The sequence below is a fragment of the Abrus precatorius genome, unplaced genomic scaffold (assembly GCF_003935025.1).
Source record: "Abrus precatorius isolate BTA unplaced genomic scaffold, Abrus_2018 Scaffold5, whole genome shotgun sequence".
Lineage (NCBI taxonomy): Eukaryota > Viridiplantae > Streptophyta > Magnoliopsida > Fabales > Fabaceae > Abrus > Abrus precatorius.
In genome coordinates this window covers 290,189-310,682 of record NW_020874395.1, presented here as the reverse complement: position 1 = coordinate 310,682, position 20,494 = coordinate 290,189, and the positions used below count along the sequence as shown (strand labels likewise).

Genomic DNA, 20,494 nt, shown 5'->3' with positions numbered 1-20,494 from the left:
TATCATAACTACCTTATTATCACTTATTTTGTAATAAATAAAAGTATAAAAAATTATTATTTAAAACATTAAGAAATATCATTTTTTATATTTAAGAAGAAGAGTTCTATTAATTGTCATTTTTCTTATATTTAAAAAAATGAGTTTTATTAACTTCAGCATTGAATTTAAACTTTACAAATACTTTTTTTCTAAAAAAACACATTTATTATATTCAATTTATAAAAATATAATAATATTTCTCTTATTTTTAATAAAGCTTATTTTCAACCTTGAGACTCTGGTTAATATTTTTTAAAAATATTAATAATTATTTTTAATAATTTATTTATCTTATACAAACTTATACCTTATTAATTACACACTTTTAATTAATTTTTTAATAATTAATTACACATTTTCTCTCCCTTATTTATTGTTTCCTTTATTTTTAATAGTCTCTCTTTTCAATTAATGAAAATTAATCTACGCACAATAAATTAATTGTTCTTATAAATAGGATTAGAAGTAATACTAAACTTGTAGACAGAATCGTGAAAAAAAAGCAAAAGCATTAACTTCGGCCATATAATAAATGCATAGCAAATAGGAGTGATACAAAAACAAGTTTGATGAATGAAACACATGAATGCCAATGTAAACATTTCCCCCTTTTCCCTTTTTTATTGTCCATGCAACATATATGAACAGGAGGTGAAGGCCTTTGGATGTACCTTATTATACAATGATATTACATCTCAGCAACCTTAACCCCAAAATTTTCTGAGTGTCCTTGGATACAAGTCAGAAGTAAGTCAAGATATAAATGTTAAAAAAGTGCTTGCCACTCTTGCTGAGAACTTCTTAGTTGCTAATTGCTACTATAAACTGCCTTATGTGATAATAGTTAACATTTTCTTATTAAGATCCTACTAGTTGTTACAATTGGTGAATGTGGTTTTATTTGGTTTTCCTAACTGTGATATGGGACAGCTCCAAAGACCAAATCATGTCTCTTGAGGCATCAGTAACATTGTTTAAAGCAGAAGAAAAACCCTTTAGACCTGTCTTCCACACTGGTTTTTGGAGTTTCTCCAGAGTCATCTCTTCCAAGCATTAATGCACTTGTACCAGGAGATTCTGGTGGCAACACAGCATTCTCAGATGAGGTCATCCTCAGAGGAACAACTGGCTCTGGTGGTGAAATAGTAGAGAGATATCGAAGGAGCATCTGTATGATTTGACTGAAATTTGGTCTATCATTTGGATCCTCTTTCCAACATGAAGTTACAATCAGAGCTAAATCCTCAGGAAGGTCTTCAGCACTGGGCCTTGTATTCTGCAATAATTAAATATTTGTGCCATGAATGCTTACTGAACTTCAAGAATAACGAAGGAAATTCAGTGGTAAACACAAGTAAAATTGTGATTATAGTAGTATATACCATAAAGATCAGAGATAAATGAGAATAAAAATTTAAATAGTATTATGCCAAATGACATGACTTAAAAAGTACACTTGTTCATGCAGTTGCCTTACAAGCATCTCAAATGCCAACTGTACATTACAGTAACTCTTGCCATTAAAAAAATGAAGAAATGGTCCTTTTCAAATTTGATCATAAAAAAATTCCATATTTGCACACTGATCACATTTAAATGGAAATTCTTTCATTTTCAACTTTCAAGGGCAATTGTCATTTTTTTTTTCTCTATTATGACTATATATAATAAGACACTTTGTCACTTTCAACTTTCAAGGGAAATTGTCATTTTTTTACTTTGATAAATATATATTATATGGCAATTAGCAAGAAGCCAAAAAGTACACCTACAACTTAAAAGGTTAAAAGTTCACATAAGTGTCGAGAAATGGTCAACCCTTCCAAAATGTAACTTCAGTGTAACTATGCTACTACAAGAATGAAGACCTTGAGCTAATGGTCATAAATTGTGCAAGATCACCTTAATCAGAAGTATTATCAAGCAAGTATCAGAAAGACATCTACCTTAAAAGCAGCTGCATATGCTGCCTGTAGATTAGACATGCCTTCAAAGGGCAACTTATTATGGATGAGTTCCCACAACACAATCGCAAAGCTGTAGGCATCCACCTTGTGGTTGTAATGCTTCTTCTCACCTTGTCTTAGAGTAACAGTGCTGTAAAGCTGCCACCAAACAGGACAGTAAGGGTAAATTACCTAATATGGAACCACAAAACTGGAAAATCAATAAATGTTCAAAGTTTTAAGCAATTAAGTAGTACTTCTGGAGCCATCCAACGATATGTTCCAGTTTCAGCAGTCATCATCTCTGTCAAGGACTCTTCTCTAGCCAGACCAAAATCAGCAAGTTTAACTGTCCTATGATCAGCCGTCAAGATTAAGTTATCTGCAAAGGAAAGAATAAGAAAGTCATCAGAATTATGCTTGCTCTTTGATATATAGAACTTGAATGTTAACAAGAAACTACGTTTCTCACATAACATGTCAGTTGTTCAATATTATCTCAACTTAAACTCAATGGCCCAGAATGTCTAGAACAGAAATATGACCTTAAAAGGAAAACAAATGACAGTCTGATCATAGATAGGACCATATAAAGGGAAAATAGATAGTCAACTTTACATAAATTTACAACGTATAGACTTCTTGAGTAAAGCCTATTAACAATAACAAAATTGGTTTTTAAGCTACTTTTCCATTTCAACAGGAATCATAGTGTGGTAGCCAACAAAAAAAGGTATATCCAAGTTACAATTTTTTCCCTTATGCACTACCAGCTAATACTCAATAATAACCAGTAAGGCTGACATCTATACAGGCATACCAGGTTTAAGATCGCGGTGAATAATCCCATGGGAGTGTAAACATTCCATTGCTCGGGCAATATCAAGAGCAAATCCAACAGCCACAGGCATATCCAAGCACTTTGGCCGCATACTCAAGAGATATTTACGCAACGTGCCACCTAATAGAAGTTCAGTTACTATAACCATAACAGGTTCTTTGCAGGCCCCAATAAACTGGCATCAATAAAAAAATAGAACATATAATGAGACACAATTTTCTCGCAGTCCATCAATACCAACATGATTTCAGTACTACTTGTGATAAAAGGAAGTGATTATTCTTCAAATTAAGTTGAACCAATCACTCACATCTATTGCCAATTCTAATTGAAGCATATATCTAACAAGAATTTTCAAAAAATGACTCCTTCCAAGTATACAACCTTAACCAGATTTTTGTGTTGAACTCTCGACAACATAGCAACCTCTCTGGCAAATCGAGCCTCCCTCCTTGAAATCTCTTCCGGGGTTTCTCCCTTGTTGATAATCTTAACAGCAACATTCTGATTTTTATATCTGCAAGCAGTAGACCCAACAATAATAACTCAGCTAGCCACCAAATAATCTTTTAATGGATACCGAATGTGTATTTCTCTAAACAGTTATCAACAAACCGTTACTTAGAAATCAAATCAAACTTTTGCCTTAAATCTTATTAAAAATAAATGAGGAACTTGTAGGATATAAGAATTCAAAAACCAAAGTTGAGTCCAAAAATAGACGCCAAAAAAACAAGCAAATACACAGACAACGAAACGGGTTAGACTTACTTTCCCTCATAGACTTTGGCATGAGCACCTTCCCCAATTTTTGGCCCAACAAATAGTTGTTTTGGATCTATAAGCCACTTGGACTCTAAATTGAATACCTCAACTGAATGAACCTCATTGCCAGATCCCATTTTAATTTTTTTTTTTCTCTCTCTCTCTCTCAAGAAGATGTGGAACTATCTAGCAAGTAGCAGCAACACTCACACTCGGCAAAAAGAGCATACCCTTCTCTGCATTACACACGTGGAAGCACACAAACCAACTCAAATACCCTTAACTGGAATGAATCAAAGCTACATGGCAATGGAGAAAGGAGCCATCACCAACGGGTTTGACAAAGACTCAACTTTAGCACCCCAAAGACAACTTTCCTCCCCCACACACACCTATCCCCAAAATCACGCTCATAGATCATTAAAAAAACAGAAAAAAATCAACAATTGTCTTTGTTTATGAAGCAAAGAATAAAACCCCACATGTAAGAGGCACTCAACAACAAACCCAGAACTTAGAGTAATCAAAAAAAAGAAAGAAAGAAAGAAAGAAATCAAATCAAAGATCCAAAACAATAAGCCTTGTCAGCAGAAGATTAATAAAAATCTAATTTTTATTTTTTATTTTTAGAGTGGGAAGAAAGAGAGAGAAAGATAAGGGAAGGTTGAAAAGAGAGAGAGAGCAGCAGAGAAAGTGAACGACCCAGATTGAGAGATTGAGAAAAGAAGGTGGTGGAAGATGAAAGAAAATATCTTTAATTTAATCTAATCTCTGCAACGCGTTTTGATTATTGAATTCCCACTCTGTGGTGTCGTTCTTCTGGTAAAGTAAAACCGCGGAAGGAATAGAGTCACTGTCACAAACACAAAACAGTGTTTTTGTTTTCAGAGTATTATTATGCTTTCTTTGGTAGATGCTAAAATACTTATAAAATAATAGATGAATAAATTAAAATGAGCAATAATCAATTGCAAAGATGAAAACTACAAATCTAGATACCTTGCTTAGAGATATAAAACTAGATTAATGAATAAGGATGGTTTAATTACAGTAGTGATTGTCATTTCTCAAATCAAGTTTAAATTTAAGCTTAAATGATGATCAATGAGTGGTTCCCTAAATGGGAAGCTCTTAGACTCTTACTTTATGAATTAATTGCTTTTTTTTTCCCAAATTGGGTTGGTGTTGAGTTAATTGAAGTGAGGTTGGATTGAGTTAGTTCAGCGTTTAGGCAAAACATGGTTTAAATTGATACACAAAATGTTAATAAGTGGAGAAAATTTGTTTTGAATATAGGTATTTTAAAATAATTAATTTTAACTAAATTTAAGTTATTTAATTTGGGTTGACTTTGAGTTGAGGACGTTTGAATGAGTTCTTTTCTTATTTTATGTAGAAAATGGAAAAAAAAAGATATACAATTTAGAAAATTAAGACAAATGACTCAAAACGATAAAATGTCTAAAAATTGATCGCAAATTAGAAATAGGAAAATAATAGCAAAATTGATATTTAGTTTTAAATATTAGGACAAAGGGCCTAAGAAAGTTCTCTTATATGTTGTTATAGCAAAAAAGACAATATAAAACATTTTTATAGTAAGGACAACACCTAAAAAATGCCGAACAGCATATGAAAAAGGTATAACGATAAGAACAAACCAAGCAAGCAGAAGGAATTGAATAAAAAAATAAAAAATAAACAACATGACAACTAATGTGAGATATTAATAACAAAGGAAAAATTAACAAGACTTAAAAGTTGAAAGTCTGAATAAAGTAGTAGGTTGATTAAGTAAATCTAAGTTAACTTCTGATGATTTTGTTCCTTAAACACATACTGGGCAAAACAACTTATAGCAAACATGTAACAACTGGGCTTGGTCTAACCTAAATTTAGTTATACAGGTTAGTAGTTTATTAAGAAAATAATTATTAAAAAAACAAAACTACAGTTGTTTAGATGTTATTGGTACTGTTTGTGAATCAATTTTAAATTTTTACTTTGATAATATATAATAAAAATAAATAAAATTATAATTTTAATTAATAAATAACACCACTTACGCAACTCCTAAGTAAATTTTTGTCTTACAAAAAGGTTAAAGTTTAGGTAATTTAAAATAATTTTAAATCTAATAATATACAAATCTACTTTGATAACTTAAATTTATGAATTTCAATGTTTGCTCAATAAATATGAGAGTAAGTCTTTATATACTGTCATTGAAAACTAGAGTGATTAAAAAATTGAATAAAAACTTACAATTAAAAAGGTTAAAACAAACGTGAAGAAGCACTTACATGTGAAGTGAATGGATCCGCGTTAGATTTGTTTTGCAAAAACAATGAGTGGAGGAATGGAGATGGAGAGGAAAGTGATAGTGCATAAGGCGTATGCGAGGGTGGGTTTGTTAGGGAACCCAAGCGATGTCTATTACGGCAAAACGATATCGTTTAGCGTCGCTAATTTCTGCGCCACCGTCACGCTGCGTCCCTCCGAGGACCTGATTATCGAGCCTCATCCTTTCCATGATCTCGTCCATTTCCAATCTCTCTCTCAATTGGTACCTTTCTATCTTTTCTTCTATTCATTCTTTTCTCTCTTGCAATTCAGTTCTTTGTTCCAATGCATGGCGTCGTTGGAATAATACGCAGGTTAATAGGTTGAACTCCGAGGGTTACTATGGCGGCGTGCGATTGCTTATGGCTATTTGCAGAGTGTTTTATGCTTATTGTAAAGATAACGATATCAAACTTCACGATGCTAATTTCACTCTCTCTTACGACACTAATATCCCTCGCCAGGTACTCACTGTCGTTTATGTCAATTCCAAATTCAGCGTTTTGATTTTTGTTTTTGAGGTTTGAAATTGGTGTTTCTCCAGGCTGGACTTTCCGGTTCTAGTGGGATTGTGTGTGCTGCGTTGAACTGTTTACTCGATTTCTACCAAGTCAGGCATCTCATCAAGGTCCAGCTCAGGCCCAACCTAATCCTTGCTGCAGAGAAGGAACTTGGAATTGTTGCTGGTCTTCAGGATCGGGTTGCGCAAGTTTACGGTGGCCTAGTTTATATGGTACATTGTTGTTTTATTTATTATTGGCTGAAATTCATTTGAAATCATGAACTTGTGTGTGAGACTGATTAGACTGGGAGTAGGAAGTGGGGCTTGCATGTTTATGTAAGTTTTAATAAAATAAATACTAATGTGTATAAGTGCGATGAATGCCGATTAATCAAGTGATTTGCTTTGCTTTTGTAGGATTTCAGTAAGGAGAACATGGATGAGCTAGGCCATGGAATTTATGAGCCCATGGATTTGAGTCTCCTCCCACCTCTGCATCTCATCTATGCTGCAAATCCTAGTGATTCTGGCAAGGTCAGTGACATGGAAGGCTTTTTTGTTCGCATGCTCCCTGGCTATGCCTGTTATGGTGTTTTTTGTACATCCCATTTGCATGTTTTGTTTCTTGCAAATGTGTTTTTTCCCTTTCTATGTTGCATTAGCTTTCATAATTTCAGATCCTTACCTGGACCCCCAAAATAAGAGATGTTGCGGTAATACATACTTCTTGGCTAAGAATAGTCCTTTTATCTGTTTAAGTTGGCTGCTAAATTTTTGGCATTGGATTGGTCCTCACTATAGGCTACAATGGAAAAGTATGTTCGAGGTAGCAATATTAAGTGATATTATGAGATAACACTTCTCATAATAATGTGTTTTTCCATTACATATTAGAGACTTCCCTTGATTTTTTATTTTTTTTTGGTTTATAAATTTAACTTATAGTTACATGTAGGTTCATAGTAAAGTACGGCAGAGGTGGCTTGATGGTGATGAGTTCATTGTGTCATCAATGCTTGAGGTTGCAAATATTGCCGGAGAAGGAAGGACTGCATTAGAAGAGAAGGACTACTCAAAACTTGCAACTCTCATGAATCGAAATTTTGACCTGCGAAGGTAATTCATAATTTTCTATTTCATTATATAAAAATATCTGCAATGGTATATTTGACATATGGCGATTACAACATTACAGTTTTCAAACTTAAATGATGGTTTCAAGAATCAGATTACTTTATGATGGGAACTGGGAAGTTATTTGTTCTTCTGATTGCAAGCCTACTAATGACATAACTAAACTCCAGTAGCCCAATAGTTATATCCAACCAACACTTGCCCACAGGCCACAAGAAAGGAGCAACACCAACTTCAATGCCCACTTCCTAACTGTCAGATAATCTGGGAACTTTTAAAGAGATAAGAGGTGGTTGCATAAACTCAATGAGGGCATTAATAAACAAAGTGACTAGAAAAGAAACTAGTTCTTTGCAAAAACTTCGATGTAAGTTGGTGAGTCAATCCCACCCAACAAGTCACATATCATGAGTTAGGGGCATCACCACACCACACTTGCCAAAAAAAGCAAAGGTTCTTCTTCTCACTTAATAGCAAGCAAAGGAATTAAGAGTCCTCCCAACTAATACCCCAGCAGAGGAACTAAGTCCTCACCTAATACATTCTCCTTCCATCTAATTAGATCTATTTTCCCCTGGAGTACTACACAAGAATTTTCTCGTTTGTCAATTATCAATTACTGTTGTACTTGAATCAGTGTTCTGGTCGCGTGTATATAAGATTCAAACCAGTTTATCTTGTATCATTAAAAAATCATTAATCTTGTTTTCCCTAACAAATGAAAGGCATTGGGAAATTGAAATTGAGGAGTTTCTGTTAAACTTATTGTTGGAATATTGTACAGGTTAATGTTTGGAGATGATGCCCTTGGTGCTATGAACATAGAAATGGTAGAGGTTGCTAGAAAGGTTGGAGCTGCGTCAAAATTTACAGGTAGCGGAGGAGCTGTTGTTGCATTTTGTCCTGAGGGGGATTCTCAAGCAAAGCTTCTCGAGGATGAATGTCACAAAGCTGGATTTGTGATACAACCTATTGAACTTTTTCCTTCATGTCTAAATGAAATTGACTTGGAAATCTCGCTAAAAAAGTAATATAATTTGAAGGTTGGAAAAATAGTTGTTCTCAAAAGGAATTATTCCATTTCATTGAAGGTGAGTTAAAATTTTCAAACTGCGATTGGTTTGTTTCTTTATTGATGCATTTAATAAGAAAAATATGACTTGATTTTGTTAAATATGAACTACATTTTTTTGAAGGGGATGTATGCTTGACAATATTCCTGCACATGGGTTAAATATTTTAAAATATCAACATCATTTTTGTTATGTTCTGAACAGTGATGATAGGAAAAGCTGATGATTGGGTTGCCCGATCATGGCAGTGGAAGAAATTCATTTCTCTGTGAAGAAAAATATTTGTTGAGTGGGCATTTTGTACTTTGGGAATAAAAATGGTTGGACACTGACACTTATTTAATTAAGTCGTAATTTTTCAAGCCTAAATGAGTTTATGATGGTGCTTATAAATGTCGCAAATAAATGTTTACCAGTAAGAATTGCATTTTTTTGTTATTGCTGCATGATTTTATTATTTGGACCAACCTTCGCTATGGTGAAAGAAATGGATTGAAATTAGTTTAGCCATGTCATATTAGATAGGCTATAGACATGGATCATGGTTCGCCGGGCTAAGAAGAAAAGGGGTTGAAGTTTTCTAACCAACTTGGCTCAGGTAGAAGAGGATGCGTGTGGCAACCAAGAGGCCAAGCTTGACCAGTGAATATTTACGCTTTACATTAACATACCTAATTACTTAGTGCATCAATTTGTTAATTTATCCTTGTTATCGTAACTCTGCATTTCTTCAATTTAACTTCACCTTTCTTAATATATTCTCGACCACTATTCTGTGTTTAATGTTTATTACTCAAACGATACGTAATTTTAATGCTCAAATCACTAGTCGCGGACTAATAATAAAAACACTGAATTCCAAATATTGTATTTTCAAGGGTGTCCTACAATAAATTCATTATCTTCAAGCCTGTGGTGGAAAACAACAGTAAGACTATTCTCGAAAAAAAAAAATAGAGAGTAAGAAATCACATAATGGGATTAGATTCTGGCAGTTAATGACCTTTATGCTAATATACAAAACTACATAATTTCATCTTCGTGCTCGATTGGAAACTTGATGGAGTCCACCTTCTCAGTTCCCACCACATGAATTCATCACAGGGTCATTCCAAATGCATGACTCAAACCAAATATTTTGATACTCTTTTAAACACAATCAATCAATCTAAAACTATTTACCAATCTGCCAAAGATCTAATCTACATGACACAATGTACTACAGAGTTACAAATAATGAAACTGGAGTTGTTGAACTGTATAAGACAACCCTTTCCAACTTCACATCCATTACCAAGAGAGTAACCCAGTAGAGAAACCCCTTCAATCATCGCATAAAACTTGCATGAGGTCAAGTGGTGAAGCCCAAATCGGAAGATCAAACAAGGTTTGTTTAAACTGTTCTTCCCTTTTATCGCACATTGCTTCTGCTAAGTCACATAAATTTGTAACATCTCGAATGATTGCTCCCTGTGCTTCCACCTGTGAGGTCCAGACTACTAAATTATATGCACTAAGCTCATCACTATTCACTAAATATGCAATTAAATTAAGAACCCTAAAAATACGCAGTATGTTTCATTTCCAACACTAGAATAACCTAAGAATTAGTAATTAACATTCGCCGAGTCCGAAACTCTTTCCAATGCAGTAAATGAGGATAAAAATTGGGGGAATTTGATTTCGAGCTGTGGATTGAGGGTAGTGCAGAGGAGTTACCTGCTGGAGAAGGTCACAGAGGAGGGAGGCACCGGCGGAATCGGTTGAGGAAGAAGTGGAAGGAAGTGAAGGGGTTTGGTGAGGCTGAGGTTGAGGTTTAGGGTTAAGAGAAGTGCGTTGTTGAATTGAGGTCAATGTATTCGACAATGATTCCCACTGAAGAATCTCCTTCTCGTACTTTGCTTTCAGCTTCAACAGGGTCTGTTTCTTCCGCTCTCTCCGCCGCTTCTCCGCGGCTTCCTCGTCCGCCTCCGACGGCGGCGGCGGCAAAGCATCGATTCGGCGGCGCTTGCGTTTGTAGACGAAGCCGTCGTCGTTGCAGAGTTCCCATTCTTCGTCTTCCATTTCAAAAATTGGAGTGAGGAGGGAGAAGGCGGGGTTTTTGACTTTTCACATGCTATTTCCAATTTTCCATTCTTATACCGCTTCTACCCTTTCCCTTTTCTACCCTTTTTATTTTTAGTTTCTATCCTTTTTTCGTTTTGTTAGTTATTTTATTTTGAATCATCGTTGGGACACCCTTTTCCCTGTGTAAATCATAATAGGGAATGGCAATTAAACTTATGCACAACTCTGTTAAAAGGTAGGCCCCCTTGTATGATGCATTGCAAAAGTTAAACAAGATCATTCAGTTCATCTCGTTGTAAAAATAAAAAGACGAAGAAATAGTTGATTACAATTGAAATAAGTAAAAAATGTTAACAAGATATAAAAAAATTAATTAAAATAAATTTAAAAACAAGACCTAGCTTTGCATTTCATAAATAGCATGTTCAAATCAAATCTCTATTCATGTCTTTAAAATTGTAAATTATAAATTAAAGCTAAAATAAATATTAAATAAAAATATTTATTTAATATTATGGTATAAATTGAGATTTTGAAGGTGGTGTCTGTGTATGTATATTTGGCGAAACAGGGAAGCAAAGTACAGGAAGGCACTGGCACTTGACTGGAAATGCTGAAATCAACATTCTCTTCCTTTTTCTTCTCCCATTCTGCACGACTGGGATTGCTGAGTCACAGTGAGAGACACTTGCTAATGCTCCCTCCTTCAACTTCAATTTCAATTTCAAAACCCTTCTCTCCATACCCCATAACATCAAAACCTTTCTCAACCAACCCCACCCCATACCCTCTCCAATATGAAATGATCATCAATCGTCCATCCAATTCCCACACTCGCCCTCCACCTGTTCGACCCATTGACACCCCTTCTCAGCCCTCTCCCGAACCCGACGAACCCATTTCCGAACTGGGCTTGGATAGCTGGGTCGACCGGAAACTCGCCTCCGAGGCCCAATCCGGTTCGCCAAAACCCGAACTTGACAAGGCCAAGAGGAAGTACTACAACAAACGGAGGAAGAGGATGTATGGGTCGGACTCGGAGGAAGAGAGCCGGCGGAGCGAGGATACGTTCGTGGAGCTGAAACCAGAGGTGGTGGACTTTCCCACGTTGCACCGCAGAGAGGAGGAGTTGTATTTCTATGACGCTTTTACCTATCCATGGGAGAAGGATAAGCACTACAAGATGGTGTACCAGTTGGAGAAGAAGTACTTCCCTCAACAGTGCCTAGACAATGCTTTTCTTCAACCGGGACAGTCAAATTCAAATTCAAATGAAGATGGGAAGAAGGGGAAGGGTAGGAAGAGAGTTGGTAGTAAGGGGAAGAAGGATGAGGTTGGGGGTGGTGATGACAAGTTGGTGTTTTTTGAGGAGAAAGACAAGGGTGCAAGCAAGGATCTCACGGAGAAGAAGGTTGAGGAATTCTTTAAGGGTTTGAAGAAGGTTCCTAACGATAAGGATGTTCAAGTTGGAGAGCCATTTCTTTCTTCAAGGAGGAACGGCCTTCCTCCTGTATGGGATGGTCCACATGGCACCGTGCTTTTGGTTAACAAACCCAAAGGTTAGCTCTGAGTGCAACTTTTTACTCAAATTGTTGAACATGAAGCGACATATTCTTGAACGTTGAGAATTCGAAGTGCTTGAAAGTTTAATTTTTTTTTGGTGGGTCAATGAATGTAACTGAAATGTGAATTTTCGGCAGGTTGGACTTCTTTCACAGTTTGTGGAAAGCTGCGTCGCCTTGTCAAAGTGAAGAAGGTCTTGTCCACTGGGCATCTTTACTTTTTAATTTACTTCTGCATGTAGACTTACATTGTTAATTTACAGGTAGGCCATGCTGGCACTCTTGATCCAATGGCTACTGGTTTATTGATTGTTTGTGTTGGTAAAGCCACCAAAGTGGTAGACAGGTGATTAAAAATAAACTGAAACTTCCTTCAGTTTGAGTACTGAGCAATATTGATGCCTGTTTCACTATCTTATAGTTTAGTTTTGGTTGAAATGTTTGATCTGAGAAACTTTTCTGGATACTTTGAACTTTTCTGCTTCAGATATCAAGGGATGATTAAGGGTTATAGTGGGGTGTTCCGCTTAGGAGAGGCTACTTCAACATGGGATGCTGATTCACCAGTGAGTTAATCTGTTTTTCTCATGTGTAAGTTTATGAGCCCGTAAAGAAAATGTACTTCTGCCCATCAACTAGAAGAACATAAATGCGCATATAAGTAATCATGAGAATCTATATGTATTCATTTCTTAACCTTTCAGCAAAATGTTAAAGAGGTCCAACCAAATCCAATACTTGTTATTCATAAGTTGAATAACTCAATTCACCAGTTAAAAGTTCAAGGCTGAATAATAGCACATTATTTGATCTCAATCTGATGTCATGCATACATGTATATAATAAATTAATGGCAATGAAGAATATTGAATTAGGCTTGGGCTGTTGCATGTAAGTCATTGTGATGTGACTCAAACAAAACTAAAATTTGCATTTAATATGGCCATACATTTATGCTTAGATTTTAACTATGGACATTTTTTCACTCATAGGCCAACTTAATATGTAGGTCATTCAACGTGAGCCATGGGAGCACATCAAAGATGAGGATATAAAGAGAAATGCTTTGTCCTTTGTTGGGGAGATTTGGCAAGTTCCTCCTATGTTCTCAGCTATTAAAGTATGAATTTCTGCCATTCTTGAATCATTTGATTGTCATAATTTCTTTTAAATTGAGGTTGGGCAAAGGGCTGAAGTATGTTTTGCCTTATTCATTAGCTCAAAATTTTTAAGGTGTTAAATTTGTAGACTTGATGTTAATTGATTCTACTTTATTCATTTAAATATTTAAGGTATTAAAAATTGTAACTAGCTATTATTTGTAACTAGTTTTCAATTTAATTCATCTTTTTATGCATCAATATTATCATCATTATGCTCTGTTTCTGAAGCAGTTGACCACTGATAAGTTTTCTCATTTCTAACTAGGTTTATAAGAAAATGATATAGTGTTGTTTAATTCATGTAACTGACTCCATCCATTGGGGAAAAAAGGCTCCTGTTGTTTCTCCTCAAATCTCTAGTATTTTTGTTAGTTAATTTGAGGCAACCAGTCTAGTTCCTTACAAGTTGTTTTTCTGCTTATAATAGGTTGGAGGTGAAAAGATGTACGAGAAAGCAAGGAGAGGAGAAAGCATTGAACTTTCACCTAGGCGAATTTCAATTTTCCAGTTTGACATAGAGCGTAGCTTGGATGACAGGTAACTATCCGGTAGCCTCCATTCTAAACTCTTGTTGCCCCTTGAGTCAAGATTTAGGCTCATCATTGATAACAGTTAAAATCATCACTGCTAGACAGCAAGATCAATGCACTTCATTGATCACCCGATCCTTTGATATTGACAATTTAATCAAGAAACCTAATTCATGTTGTCATGAACATTCTTGAAATCCAATTTGAGTATAAATCTTCAACATTATCTCTTTCTTATGCCTTCTATAACTTTGTTGGCCACAAGGGCAGTTCCAAGATTATGTCTGTCAACCAAAAGAAAAGGTTCTAAATGGTAGAAACTCCTGAAAGTGGCGGGGTATACTCTGGTCATAAGTAGTAGAAAATCGTTTTTGATACCTGTTAATGGAATGATTGCTACTCTTTGAGGTCCAAACATAAAACACAAAGGCTAGGAGATAAATCCTTTTGTGGCTTTTACACCTTTAACAGATTGTTTTGACCATCATAACAACTTCTACCAAAAGAAAATTTTCTCCTTATAAAATGTACCTTGGGAATTAGCCGTTCAGAGTTGTGGCTGATTTGTTCTTTCTCCCTGATATATTTGTGTTATTATTTTTACAGACAAAATTTAATTTTTAGAGTGACATGTTCTAAAGGGACATATATTCGGTCACTCTGTGCAGATTTTGGGAAAGCTCTTGGCAGGTATAGTTTATTACCCCTTATTTTAAAATTTCCTTCTCATATCAAGAGCAACCTGGATTGTAGAAATATCTTCAGGCTCACATTTCCCACTTTTATCTGCTGATTTAATCTACTTTTTTACTTTTACCTCTAATTACTCTATGATTTGATGCTTTCCTGCTAGTGTTGAGTTTTATTTGTAAGTTAAAGACAAAGGTATATGCTAAGGATTGAGTAATATCCAAGATAATTAAACTTGTGCATATGTACTAACATGCATACGTGCACTCTCCGGCACAGGTAATTTGGCCTCACCAGGTCTAACATGAAATATTTCTATCGATGATTTTTAGCTTAGTGTGCTGTATTCTATTCCAACATCAAAGCTATGTTGCTATTCTTTATCTTCTGCTTTAATTTTGCAGCTGTGCCCATTTAACTGCTCTCCGAAGAGATTCAATAGGTAAGTGGCCTTGACCCTTGACATTGACCTCTAGAATGACTGTTCTTCATGTTGTGTGTAACTTTTTACACGAGTCTCTTCTCTTCAGGGCAATATTCAGTGGATGATGCATGGGACTTTCAAGAGCTGGAAGAGGCCATCACCAAAAATTATCTCTAACTTCTACAGTTGCTATGGCTGGCTATGGTGATGGGATTGGGAGCCATGGCATGCGCTTATCTTTTTTGGGGTTAAAACAGAGTGATTTTCAAGCACGTGGTCCTTTCTCGAATTGTTTTTAACAATTCATTTTTCAGACTTCATTCTTGACTCATCCAGTACATAAAATGTTGTATTAAATTCATTATTTATTTATATGAAGATATTAATTCGTTTAAAAGCAAAAATCTAAAGATGCAATATATTAAATTTGAGTATTTTGTAATTACTTAAATTTTCATCGCATTAATATTTTTTAACAGGGATCCAATTAAAAAATAATTTAAACGTGTAGAGACCTACTTATAAAATGGAGATTTATTAAAATTTCTCAAATAATTCAGGGATTTACATAATTTAACCTTGTAAATACAACATCATGACACCAAGACATGAGAAAATATATATTCTGCAAATGAATATATTTCATGAGAAAAATATTATTTCTCTTATAATTTTTGTTTTGGAAAAAAATCCATAAACTGAGTCTCACCTTTAACTATTTGCTTAATTGTAATAACTTGAATGGACGCAGATAGAAATGAAAAGGAAAAAGAGAGAAGAAATAAGTAGTCATGAATGAATTTTCTTCCAATTCGATCGTTGGTACCAGTTATTATGTTTATGAGTAGAGAATAACTCCACTATCTAATCAAGTTTTTAACCAAAAATGAAAAGGAATTCTTAGGAGCTAGGAGGAACTAGACAAAGTGGACCTGCTAATCCATTTATCAGCAACCGAATTTGGTGAAAGGGGATAAGGAGTTTTTTCCAAAAGCATAATTTCTTCTATCCTATTATCCAACACTTCTTCTGCTTTATGTGTATCATATCTTCCATTTTGGATTCCTCTCAACACCATCAGCACCTCTCCCATGGAGGGTCTCATGTCTATCTCCTGCAGACACCTAAATGCCAATTCTGCCACTGCTGTTATCATCTGCATAGCAGCATAGTCTTTTTCAAATCCAAGCCGTGGATCAACCAACTCATGCAGAGCATGGTTTTGAATTCTACTTAAAGCCATATTAGCTAAATTTACATCATGGCGATGCCTGGTGATGTCCACAGCTGGTAAAGATGATAAAAGCTCAGCTAAAACCACACCAAAACTATAAACATCGCTTTTATCAGTGAGTTGGTAGCTCTGGTAATACTCAGGGTCCACATAACCTGGTGTTCCTTGTGGAGCAGTTGACACATGAGTTACATTACTTGGGAACAACCTTGAGAGACCAAAATCAGCAACTTTGACACCAAATTCATCATCCAAGAGAATATTGTTGGACTTGACATCACGGTGTATGACATCTGATGCATGGAGGTAGGCTAGTGCATCTGCTGTTTCAACTGCAATGTTCAATCTTACTGCCCAAGGAAGTGACTTTGACTTTGCCCATTTTCCATAAAGATGATCTGCTACTGTTCCATTAGGTATGTACTCATAAACAAGGAGAAGTTCTCGGCTGTGCCTAGAAGTGCATCCATAGAGTGCTACCAGGTTCTTGTGCTGCAAGCGAGCTAGAATCTCAACTTCATTCATGAACTGATCAACATGCTTCAAAGTCCTTTCGTGAAGGCGTTTCACTGCAACCACACGTCCATCTTTGAGAGTGCCTGACAAAGATTTTAGAAGGTAGTTAAAGCAATAAGTTTAGAAGTAGCTTCAATGAGAGGCTGGCCAAGGTATATACACTCAAAAGTTATCTTGTTACCATAGTAAACAGTGCCAAAACCTCCATCGCCAAGTTCCCTTGAAGGGTCAAAATTGTTGGTACCTTCCTCTAGTTCAGCATAACTGAACACATGGACACCAAAGTAGTAACTCTTCATCACAGAGTTAGACTTGGAGGAGGAATAAGAAAGGGTACTTGTAGACATGTTAATTGTTGAGTAAATTGAGTTAACAGTGGCATTGCTTGAAGGAAGCATTAACAGATCATTGCTTTGAGACTTTTCAGACATTCTTCTCCTTCGTCTCATGTATAGACAGCATCCAAGAAGAATGCCAGCAAGGGCTGCAACACTCACCGCAATGCCTGAGAATAACACCACACATTATTTTTATTTCCAAACATTTCTTTATTTAAACTTATAACAAAATCAAAATTACCTACTCCAACAGCTACTGCCTTGGACTTTTTACCTGCAACATTCATAGAATAATCAAAGATACCAAAACAAGGAATCAAAGAAAACAGACAGACGGCAGTAAGCAAGTCTTGATTGTAATGAGAACACCAAATAAGAACACATCATTCATTTTAACTACTGATACAAAAAGTTTGATTAATTTTATTTTTATCTTCAATAAATACTTATTGAGAAATTTATTTGAAGTGACTCTATATGTTTTTGAATGAATAAAAATTGAGAACAATAATTAGAATCAAGTGATCCATCATTTCTATGCAGCAATGCAATTTAGAGGAGCTGGTTAACTAATTTAATGCTTACACATTGAGAGTAGCCAATTGCAACCCTGCACCATAACCTTCTCAAGCAATGGGCACTCAATTATGATTCCAGTGGTCTAAACATCTGTCTCATTCATTCAACAGTGCTGAGAATCGGGTCACAGGAATTGGAGCAGGCAAAACTAGTTTCTTTATTTTTTATTTTATTTTTTGGACACCAATTAATAATTTTGAATTGAATCAAATTATTTAATAAAATTATTTAAAGTTACTAAATAATGTTTTTGAATTTAATCAAATAATGTGTATGATCAAGCGGTCCATGCGTTACATTTTTGGACACTTGAATTCAGACTTGGAGTTTAACTAATTTTACCAAAAATATCCACAACTATTCATGTTTAAATTAAGCTAAAAGGATATAATAAATTAAGAATGGTTGGGCAGCTAAGCATGACGAGAAAATTTCGTTGGCATTGGAAGATAACGTGCTTGACTAATTCGTTGATACATAATAATGCTATATTTTTATTCAGCGTGTATGCTATTTTATTCAGTTTGTGTGCATGCTGAAAGGGTCACACTTCACTAGTTGAGAACAAAGAGAAGGAAAGATATTCAGATCAAAAGAACTAACGAATACATAAAGAAAAAATGATGGACAGATCAGATGCAAGCATCTTAATTTTATCAGTAAAATATTTGTTTTCCTTTTTTTTTCTTTTGTAAAAGGAATCTAAAGGCCATGTTATCACGATTATGAAAAATAAAACTATTCATGAAAAGGTAAAAATACTGTCATTGACTCTATCAAGATAATAAGAAAAAAAAATGAAGTAAACGAGGGATGGGATATAGGCTTTCTTCCAAAGGAATTACACATTTGTTTAAGCTGTTAATTCCTACTCTCATCGACCTGGTCTTTAGATTAAATGACAGTAAAACAAAGGTTGATTAGTTTTTATCATTATAGCTTTGACACTTTCAATTTTGAGAAATATTGGAAGGCATAATACTAAATTCTAGAACTACTTGTAGAACAATAATTTAATTCTTGGTTTAGTACATATGGGTTATCAAGCACACATGATCCCACTAGGATAGACGAATGGTTTTCAGTTTTCATGTAGATGCACGCTATTGAACTAGTAGTTTATTTCTGTTTCTCATGGGAGGACTAGGAAAAAGAACATAGGTAGTTGGTAGTGGAAAATTGATTCGCCATAATAAAATAGTTTCATTCTGTCACTAAAATATTCTCAAAAGCCTACCTGCAGTTCCCTTATATATATATATATATATATATATATATACGTATTATTTTTCTTCTAGATGGCCTTGCTTGTTGTTGTCTATATAGCACATGAGACTAAGTATTTGCATCTCTACATTTGGTTGTTCCTACACTGGCAGAAAATGTTACTTGATCTTGAAAGCTACCAAGTCCAAGGGCCAAAAGATAACATACAATATGGAGGTATATTTTGAACTAGCCACCAAAGATAAAGAATTATTGTTAGCGAGGTTGGGATTACATTCACCATCAGATTCAATCACCAAAAAACAAGTGGTTTAGTTTACCAAGTTCAAGGAAAGCAAAAAGAATAACTTTATTAGTAAGGGACTACTTAATTGCTGTCAATAAATTAAATTGAACATAATATTTACATTAATGGTTGTTTGGTCCTGAAGGAAAGATTATTGATTACCAAAAAGAAGTTTTTTTTTTTTTTTTTTAAATCTAATTTTCCCAAGAAGAAAGGAAAAGCTAGTCATACCTGGAAGTGCAGGAGCCTGTTCCTGAGGTTCCTTTGCAGTTGGAATGGTGAGAGAACAAGTTGTGGAGCCTGAATCTGAAGATTTGCAATAGCAGGTTGGTTGATTTGAATTCAAATAACCACATACTCCACTTGAGTTCTCACACTTGTTACATTCTTCAACACCAGCCATCCATCTCACTTCAAATCCATCACTGAGTGCCTCTTGTATTTTGGTCAAATTCCAAGCATCAAGCAATGACACTGAAACTGGAACAACCACACTTGTAGCACATCGCATAGGAGGATTTTGAGCCTCAAACTGAGGATAGACAAATTCACTCACAACACCATTCTTGGTACAAGGAAAACGTGCAATATTGTAACTAGGGTAGGCATTTGAATTACAATCATAGAAAAAATAAAGATTCTTGTAGTTTTGCCCATAAACAAACAACTCAGGGGGAAGGGTGGTGTTGAGATATTGTTGTGGACACAGGCCTTGCAAGTAGTCCACTCTAGCGATTCTCAAAGTATGGTTATCTGGGTTGGCAACCAAAACTTGGTATTTGACGTTATTGATGTATATGTAGGTTTGATCATATTGGCAATTGAGAAGTAACAAAGGATGGCCACACATGCTTGAACGATTCTCTCCCCAAAATGGAAAACTAATGTTCCTTAACTTCCCACAACTGAAAATATTAGAACAGTTTGAATAGTTATCATTGGAGCTTAAATATGGAGGCACCTGAATTAGTATCAAGAGGATTATGCATTGAAGAAGCTGAGGGGGGAGGAATAAAAGCAGGGAAGCCATTTAGCAAGGACAAGGAAAAACTCATGTGAGGAACAACCAACCTTTGGAAATGGTAGAAAATGAGAGAGTAAAAAGAGAGAGAAATTAGTGATACACTAATTTGCAAGATAGAAAATTCTTTGGAAGAAATAGTCAGGAATTGCCAGTTAAGAAATTTTTGCATGGTTTAGTTGACTGATTAAGAGGGTAACTACTATTTGTT

The 20,494-nt window shown here is 35.1% G+C and overlaps 5 protein-coding genes across 7 annotated transcripts; 2 read left to right on the top strand and 3 right to left on the bottom strand.

The window, feature by feature from the left end:
- Nucleotides 1–536: 536 nt before the first annotated feature.
- On the bottom strand, nucleotides 537–4,394 carry LOC113866514 (serine/threonine-protein kinase STY13). The gene is made up of 6 exons (XM_027501338.1): nucleotides 3,601–4,394; nucleotides 3,214–3,346; nucleotides 2,809–3,004; nucleotides 2,246–2,370; nucleotides 1,989–2,147; nucleotides 537–1,318 (listed from the first exon to the last, which is right to left on the bottom strand). The coding sequence occupies exons 1-6, from the start codon at nucleotides 3,729–3,731 to the stop codon at nucleotides 1,004–1,006; spliced, it is 1,059 nt and encodes a 352-aa protein (XP_027357139.1). The 5' UTR covers nucleotides 3,732–4,394; the 3' UTR covers nucleotides 537–1,003.
- Nucleotides 4,395–5,901: 1,507 nt separating this feature from the next.
- LOC113866512 (glucuronokinase 1-like) lies at nucleotides 5,902–9,006 on the top strand. Of its 3 annotated transcripts, XR_003505108.1 has the most exons (7): nucleotides 5,902–6,160; nucleotides 6,252–6,401; nucleotides 6,482–6,670; nucleotides 6,857–6,973; nucleotides 7,395–7,555; nucleotides 8,358–8,664; nucleotides 8,851–9,006. XR_003505108.1 is itself a non-coding variant. In XM_027501335.1 (6 exons), the coding sequence occupies exons 1-6, from the start codon at nucleotides 5,942–5,944 to the stop codon at nucleotides 8,602–8,604; spliced, it is 1,083 nt and encodes a 360-aa protein (XP_027357136.1). In that variant the 5' UTR covers nucleotides 5,902–5,941; the 3' UTR covers nucleotides 8,605–8,741. The 3 variants fall into 3 exon arrangements, 2 of the variants coding, with proteins under 2 accessions (XP_027357136.1, XP_027357138.1); XM_027501335.1 differs by lacking the exon at nucleotides 8,851–9,006 and having other exon boundaries at nucleotides 8,358–8,741; XM_027501337.1 differs by lacking the exon at nucleotides 8,851–9,006 and having other exon boundaries at nucleotides 6,009–6,160; nucleotides 6,260–6,401; nucleotides 8,358–8,742.
- Nucleotides 9,007–9,697: 691 nt separating this feature from the next.
- LOC113867129 lies at nucleotides 9,698–10,727 on the bottom strand. The gene is made up of 2 exons (XM_027502180.1): nucleotides 10,366–10,727; nucleotides 9,698–10,128 (listed from the first exon to the last, which is right to left on the bottom strand). The coding sequence occupies exons 1-2, from the start codon at nucleotides 10,708–10,710 to the stop codon at nucleotides 9,970–9,972; spliced, it is 504 nt and encodes a 167-aa protein (XP_027357981.1). The 5' UTR covers nucleotides 10,711–10,727; the 3' UTR covers nucleotides 9,698–9,969.
- A 536-nt stretch (nucleotides 10,728–11,263) lies between these two features.
- LOC113867128 lies at nucleotides 11,264–15,480 on the top strand. Its single transcript, XM_027502179.1, has 9 exons — nucleotides 11,264–12,272; nucleotides 12,414–12,469; nucleotides 12,539–12,621; nucleotides 12,763–12,841; nucleotides 13,285–13,395; nucleotides 13,866–13,975; nucleotides 14,575–14,658; nucleotides 15,063–15,100; nucleotides 15,189–15,480. Exons 1-9 carry the CDS (start codon nucleotides 11,324–11,326, stop codon nucleotides 15,257–15,259), a joined length of 1,581 nt encoding a protein of 526 aa, XP_027357980.1. The 5' UTR covers nucleotides 11,264–11,323; the 3' UTR covers nucleotides 15,260–15,480.
- Nucleotides 15,481–15,989: 509 nt separating this feature from the next.
- On the bottom strand, nucleotides 15,990–20,112 carry LOC113867558 (LEAF RUST 10 DISEASE-RESISTANCE LOCUS RECEPTOR-LIKE PROTEIN KINASE-like 1.3). The gene is made up of 4 exons (XM_027502950.1): nucleotides 19,494–20,112; nucleotides 17,412–17,444; nucleotides 17,014–17,337; nucleotides 15,990–16,915 (listed from the first exon to the last, which is right to left on the bottom strand). The coding sequence occupies exons 1-4, from the start codon at nucleotides 20,110–20,112 to the stop codon at nucleotides 15,990–15,992; spliced, it is 1,902 nt and encodes a 633-aa protein (XP_027358751.1).
- Between the last annotated feature and the right edge of the window lie 382 nt (nucleotides 20,113–20,494).

Excerpts from the sequence above, each read along its gene's own strand:
- LOC113867558 (XM_027502950.1), bottom strand. The coding sequence starts at position 20,112 with ATGTGTGGCCATCCTTTGTTACTTCTCAATTGCCAATATGATCAAACC. Across the intron at positions 17,445-19,493 it reads ACAGGCTCCTGCACTTCCAG|GTAAAAAGTCCAAGGCAGTA; the intron begins GTATGACTAGCT and ends TGAATGTTGCAG. Across the intron at positions 17,338-17,411 it reads GGCAGTAGCTGTTGGAGTAG|GCATTGCGGTGAGTGTTGCA; the intron begins GTAATTTTGATT and ends TGTTATTCTCAG.
- LOC113866514 (XM_027501338.1), bottom strand. The coding sequence starts at position 3,731 with ATGGGATCTGGCAATGAGGTTCATTCAGTTGAGGTATTCAATTTAGAG. Across the intron at positions 3,347-3,600 it reads GCCAAAGTCTATGAGGGAAA|ATATAAAAATCAGAATGTTG; the intron begins GTAAGTCTAACC and ends TACTGCTTGCAG. Across the intron at positions 2,148-2,245 it reads ATCGTTGGATGGCTCCAGAA|CTTTACAGCACTGTTACTCT; the intron begins GTACTACTTAAT and ends GTTTGGTGGCAG.
- LOC113867129 (XM_027502180.1), bottom strand. The coding sequence starts at position 10,710 with ATGGAAGACGAAGAATGGGAACTCTGCAACGACGACGGCTTCGTCTAC. Across the intron at positions 10,129-10,365 it reads TCTGTGACCTTCTCCAGCAG|GTGGAAGCACAGGGAGCAAT; the intron begins GTAACTCCTCTG and ends TGGACCTCACAG.
- LOC113866512 (XM_027501335.1), top strand. The coding sequence starts at position 5,942 with ATGAGTGGAGGAATGGAGATGGAGAGGAAAGTGATAGTGCATAAGGCG. Across the intron at positions 6,671-6,856 it reads ACGGTGGCCTAGTTTATATG|GATTTCAGTAAGGAGAACAT; the intron begins GTACATTGTTGT and ends TTGCTTTTGTAG. Across the intron at positions 6,974-7,394 it reads ATCCTAGTGATTCTGGCAAG|GTTCATAGTAAAGTACGGCA; the intron begins GTCAGTGACATG and ends AGTTACATGTAG.
- LOC113867128 (XM_027502179.1), top strand. The coding sequence starts at position 11,324 with ATGCTGAAATCAACATTCTCTTCCTTTTTCTTCTCCCATTCTGCACGA. Across the intron at positions 12,273-12,413 it reads TTTGGTTAACAAACCCAAAG|GTTGGACTTCTTTCACAGTT; the intron begins GTTAGCTCTGAG and ends AATTTTCGGCAG. Across the intron at positions 12,622-12,762 it reads GCCACCAAAGTGGTAGACAG|ATATCAAGGGATGATTAAGG; the intron begins GTGATTAAAAAT and ends TTTCTGCTTCAG.